Raw genomic sequence first — 6000 nt, 5'->3', positions numbered from 1 at the left:
AAACACACACACACTCTCTCTCTCTCTCTCACTCTCTCCCCTACTTCAGAAGTGATTTTGATTAGACAGCGAGAAGCCAGACAGCACCTCCCAGAGATGGGCGCACATGCAGCAGCTGTCAAAAGGAGAAGTCACTTTACTTTCTTTTAAACTTGCAATGTTTGTCTTTATTTTGTTCTTTATATTTTGAAAGTGAAAAGAAATAGTATTGAGTCAATTTCTTTTTGTTTTTTTAAATATTTGTTCTATGTATTTACAAGCCTTAAAGTTGCTCTAAAGATTTCAAAAGTATTAAGAGTACTTTTCCCAGGGTAGCACTTTTTTTTTAAACAATTCTTGGAGTTCTCTGGTCCACAGCATTTCCTTCTGTTCCAAGGTTATGTATGTTTTGATTACTATTTTGATTTTTTTATTTTCTGAAGCAAGCTGAGAGGCAGGCAGAAAGATCTGATGCCAAATAAAAAATAAAAAAATCTTTCTTACCTTGTTCACCCCAAACCTTCTTAAATCTGGACTAAATACTATGCTTTAAAACAAACGTGAGGTGCATCTGAAGGGGAGGGAAATTTATTTCTCTGCTTTTCTATTATACAAGTTGTTTACAGAAACTGCAAATTAAAAAATTACACTGGCATTTGCAGTCCTTAAAATAAATTAAAAGTTCTCAACTTTTTTTTTTTTTTGCTAAACAGATGTGTTTTTTTTTAAAGTATGAGTCCTCGTTTAAAAAGAAAAGATTAAAACAGAAAATACTTTCTATAAATAATACATGTATTTTGGTTTTAGTGCTCCCGCCCTCAGGTTTGAAGTTTACTTTTTTCCAGTACCTTTTTCCTCCATGATCACCTTTCTTTCTCTTTCCCCTCTCCCACTCGTGCACACGTGGGGGTTTCTGCGAGAATTGGCCTTGCTGCACTGTGATTGGCGAAGACGTGACACTTTTTATAAAAATACTTAAATTGTTTCTTTTGTTTCATTTTGTGTATTTGAAGTTTTAGTTATCCTCAGACTCCTCTTCTGCTTCCCGCAGCCACGTGAAGAATGCTGTGACAGATTTCAGGGCCACACCCTTCCCATTCTGCTCTGCAGGGTCCTTGCTGCTTTCCCATTTGTAGAAGGCATCCTCAGAGATCACCTCCTCGTCATACAGGCAATCAAAAAACATCCGTAGCAAATCTGCAAGGAGGTGAAAATAAACCATCAGTTTTGGGGGCACTGTAGCTGTGAGAAGACTGTACTTCCAAGCAGTGAATGGATGCACGTGAACTCCCCAGGATAAGAGCATCCATGACGCTTCATCACACTCCCTCTTGATAGCATAAGAGCAAAACCATTTGTCTAAAGAAGGGGAGAAGATTTAAGCAGTCTAAACTATTTCCTATTCCTATTATTTTGTTCAATTTGAACTATTTTCTGATATTGCTGAGCTGTTTGATATTATGTAGTTCTCAACCTAAACACTTAAAAATTAAATACAAGAATACTTTTTTTTTTTACTTTCTTCTTTATACATTTTGTTTGAAATTTTACAATAAAAATATACTATTTTTACAAATTTTGGGAGGAAAAGGCAGAATGTACTTCCCCCCCTCTAATGTTGTTTTCAAAATGAAAAGAGTAATAATTCATATGAAAAAAATGGGTAAAAACTATCTCATCTGGATTTTATCCAGTGAAACGATAGTCGTTGTTTATTGTTTTCAATGCCCAGATGATCTGGGCAATTTTAATCCTCTGTTTTGCTCTCGCAGTGGAAACTTAGCTTATATTGTTGTTCAAAAAAGAGACACTTATAGATAGAATGTCTCTTCAGTTACACCCTGAGGATTGTTTCAAGCTTTTCCTTTATTTCCCAGAGGAATTTAACAGCACTAGCCAAGAAGGAAAACTCTGAAAAAGCTACAACCTAAGGAAATGCCAAAGAACTACTTCAGTGCTATCTCTAAAACAGCCAAGTATTTACTATCCACTTTCACAAGTTTCAACTGAATTTTCAAGATTTAACACAATTCAGTTAATTTACCAGCATCACTAAGACTCTGGTGTTCAGGTTACCTTATTTGTCTGGTTAGCCAGAATTAAACATAACTCGTAACTGAAAGTTAGTCTAACTGCCTTAATGTCTTTGTTGGGTATCTGAGGATTCTGAAGAGTATCATCCTCTTTCATTATTAAGACCTGTGTCAAAGAAGGTGAAAAACTGTACTGCACATATGCTAATGCCAAGGTGCCCTAGACCTGCACTGTCCAATAGGGTAGCCACTAACCACATGTGGCTATTTACATTTAAATTAAATGAAATTTATTTCCTCTGTCACAATAGCCACATTTAAGTGCTCAACGGACATATGTGGCTCATGGTTACCATACTGCATGACAGAGATACATTTCCATCATTGCAGAGAGTCTTATTAGCCAGACCTGCCCTAGAATGAGGATTAAATCTCTAATATAAACCAGTGTTTTTGTTATCATTTTCTCATAAAAGTCTAACACTTAAAAACGTTCAGTTCTATTAAAGTTATTGGTTATCTGAGTTTTTGTAACTAGTGATTCTTCTATTATCCACTGTTCAAGCCCATCCAACCATCTCTCATGTCTTGGCCTGGATAAATCTCACCCTCTGGTTGGGTTAATTGTAGCAAGAGGTAAACTTACTGGCAGGTTGATCAAGTTTTACTATTGATGCTTGTAGTGCATAAAGTGCTTGCAGTTCCTTCTCCGTATCTGAGTCCAGGTACTTGATTAAGATCGGCACTCTCTGCTTGATAACAGCAGTGTCTACTCGGAAGGTAGAACAGTCGGCTGGAGGTGATAGAAGAACTGAGCATTAACACACAGAGCCATTTTCAACTTTCTGAGTCGATAAGACACACAAGACTCTGCAAGGAAAGAGGAAGCAAGGGGGTCCAAGGCAAAGATTTTGAAACCCAAAATTTTCTGAAATTCTTAATGGGATATTCTCCCTGAAACAAACAAACAAAAATACAGAGGTGGGGGATATAGAGTGCGGGGTTCCCTCAAGAGCAGCACACTCAGTTCTTTATCTTTAATCGTAATGAAACAGGGACAGTGGTTTCATGACATTCTAAACTACAAAAGGAATTAGAAAGGAGATTAAAGTGATAGTTCATATAAAATCTTTTCACAAGGGTAAAAGAATTAAAACTGTTTTATTATTACTATCAGGATAAGGACTAACTGTGACAGTGGCAAACAACACATTTAATCTGAGCCTTCTGAGGGAAAGGCACAGTAAAAAAGGGGCTAAGAAAAGCATGCTCAGGGCCTGGAAGCATGTGTGGTTTTTTGTTTTTGTTTTTGTTTATAGCTTTATTGATCTTTGCTATTGCTTTCTTTGTTTCTATTTCATTTATTTCTGCTCTGATCTTTATGATTTCTTTCCTTCTACTAACTTTGGGTTTTGTTTGTTCTTCTTTCTCTAGTTCCTTTAGGTGTAAGGTTAGATGGTTTATTTGAGATTTTTCTTGTTTCTTGAGGTAGGATTGTATTGCTATAAACTTCCCTCTTAGAACTGCTTTTGCTGTATCCCGTAGGTTTTGGATCGTCGTGTTTTCGTTGTCATTTGTCTCTAGGTATTTTTTGATTTCCTCTTTGATTTCTTCAGTGATCTCTTGGTTATTCAGTAACGTATTGTTTAGCCTCCATGTGTTTGTGTTTTTTACCTTTTTTTCCTTGTAACTGACTTCTAATCCCATAGCACTGTGGTCGGAAAAGTTGCTTGATATGATTTCAATTTTCTTAAATTTACTGAGGCTTGATTTGTGACCCAAGATGTGATCTATCCTGGAGAATGTACCGCGTGCACTTGAGAAGAAAGTGTAATCTGCTGTTTTCGGATGGAATCTCCTATAAATATCAATTAAATCTATCTGGTGTACTGTGTCATTTAAAGCTTGTGTTTCCTTACTAATTTTCTGTCTGGATGATCTGTCCATTGGTTTAAGTGAGGTGTTAAAGTCCCCCGCTATTATTGTGTTACTGTCGATTTCCTCTTTTATAGCTGTAAGCAGTTGCCTTACGTATTGAACCCTTGATCATTATGTAGTGTCCGTCCTTGTCTCTTGTAACATTCTTTATTTTAAAGTCTATTTTATCTGATATGAGTATTGCTACTCCAGCTTTCTTTTGATTTCCATTTGCATGAATATCTTTTTCCATTCCCTCACTTTCAGTTTGTATGTGTCCCTAGGTCTGAAGTGGGTCTCCTGTAGACAGCATATATATGGGTCTTGTTTTTGTATCCATTCAGCAAGCCTGTGTCTTTTGGTGGGAGCATTTAATCCATTCACCTTTAAGGTAATTATGGATATGTATGTTCCTATTACCATCTTCTTAATTGTTTCGGGTTTGTTTTTGTAGGTCCTTTTCTTCTCTTGTGTTTCCCACTTAGAGAAGTTCCTTTAGCATTTGTTGTAAAGCTGGTTTGGTGGTGCTGAATTCTCTTAGCTTTTGCTTGTCTGTAAAGCTTTTGATTACTCCATCAAATCTGAATGAGATCCTTGCTGGGTAGAGTAATCTTGGTTGTAGGTTCTTCCCTTTCATCACTTTACATATGTCCTGCCACTCCCTTCTGGCTTGTAGAGTTTCTGCTGAGAAATCAGTTGTTAACCTTATGGGAGTTCCCTTGTATGTTATTTGTCATTTTTCCCTTGTTGCTTTCAATAATTTTTGTTTGTCTTTAATTTTTGTCAATTTGATTACTATGTGTCTCGGTGTGTTTCTCCTTGGGTTTATCCTGCCTGGGACTCTCTGCGCTTCCTGGACTTGGGTGGCTATTTCCTTTCCCATGTTAGGGAAGTTTTCGACTATAACCTCTTCAAATATTTTCTCGGGTCCTTTCTCTCTCTCTTCTCCTTCTGGGACCCCTATAATGCGAATGTTGTTGCGTTTAATGCTGTCCCAGAGATCTCTTAGGCTGTCTTCATTTCTTTTCATTGTTTTTTCTTTAGTCTGTTCTGCAGCAGTGAATTCCACCGTTCTATCTTCCAGGTCTCTTATCCGTTCTTCTGCCTCAGTTATTGTGCTATTGATTCCTTCTAGTGTATTTTTCATTTCAGTTATTGTATTGGTCATCTCTGTTTGTTTGTTCTTTAATTCTTCTAGGTCTTTGTTAAACATTTCTTGCATCTTCTCCATCTTTGCCTCCATTCTTTTCCCGAGGTCCTGGATCATCCTCACTATCATTATTCTGAATTATTTTTCTGGAAGGTTGCCTATCTCCACTTCATTTAGTTGTTTTTCTGGGGTTTTATCTTGTTCCTTCAACTGGTACATAGTCCTCTGCCTCTTCATTTTGTCTATCTTTCTGTGAATGTGGTTTTCGTTCCTCAGACTGCAGAACTGTAGTTCTTCTTGCTTCTGCTGTCTGCCCTCTAGTGGATGAGACTATCTAAGAGACTTGTGCAAGCTTAAGCATGCAGTTTTATTTCCTCTGTAAGTTAGCACTGGGACACAATCTTGTTTTTAAAAGCAGCTTCTATACTTTACAACTCTGATATTAAAACACCAAAGTCTTATGGTTCTATAGATACTGAAAATTATTTTAAAAATTTTAATGAAGACTTTCCACTTAGCCTGTTATTTTCCTTGGTAAAGAACTAACATTGCAAAAACATTCATCTGAAAACACATTCATGTGACAGAAAATCTTAAACTCTGAAGCTATCTCTATAATGATAAAGACAGACCTGAAATTCTGAACAACTTTTGAGCTGACAGATTTTTTTTTTTTCTACTTCAGTGACAGAAATGTGGATTTCTATCTGAGACTAAGTGGATGATCTCATCAAGTACTGGTAAAAACTATATGCAGCTTGGAACATTTAGGTTTTCTACCAATCTGAATCCTATCCACCTATGTCTTATCATATAAAGTCAACATAAAGCAGGAGAAATAATTGGTATTTTCTTTCCTCATATATGTATTTACATATAATGGCGCTTCTGTTGAGATTAGTCCTTCATTGGTATTAAATA

At 36.5% G+C, this 6000-nt stretch overlaps 1 protein-coding gene across 24 annotated transcripts in view; it reads right to left on the bottom strand.

Annotated features, from left to right (window-relative positions):
• Window positions 1-217: 217 nt before the first annotated feature.
• EIF4G3 (eukaryotic translation initiation factor 4 gamma 3) overlaps window positions 218-6000 on the bottom strand; it is a 367587-nt gene continuing 361804 nt past the window's right edge. For all 24 annotated transcript variants that reach the window (XM_082448361.1, XM_082448380.1, XM_082448372.1 and 21 more), the window contains 2 exons: window positions 2659-2805; window positions 218-1176 (listed from right to left, as the gene is read on the bottom strand). In XM_082448361.1, the coding sequence (XP_082304487.1) occupies window positions 995-1176; window positions 2659-2805 (329 nt within the window). In that variant the 3' untranslated portion in view covers window positions 218-994. The remainder of the gene's footprint in view (window positions 1177-2658; window positions 2806-6000) is intronic.

This window comes from Balaenoptera physalus, assembly GCF_965194825.1.
Source record: "Balaenoptera physalus genome assembly, chromosome: 1".
Lineage (NCBI taxonomy): Eukaryota > Metazoa > Chordata > Mammalia > Artiodactyla > Balaenopteridae > Balaenoptera > Balaenoptera physalus.
Note: the sequence above shows the minus strand (reverse complement) of the source record. Positions and strands in the feature narration are given on the sequence as shown.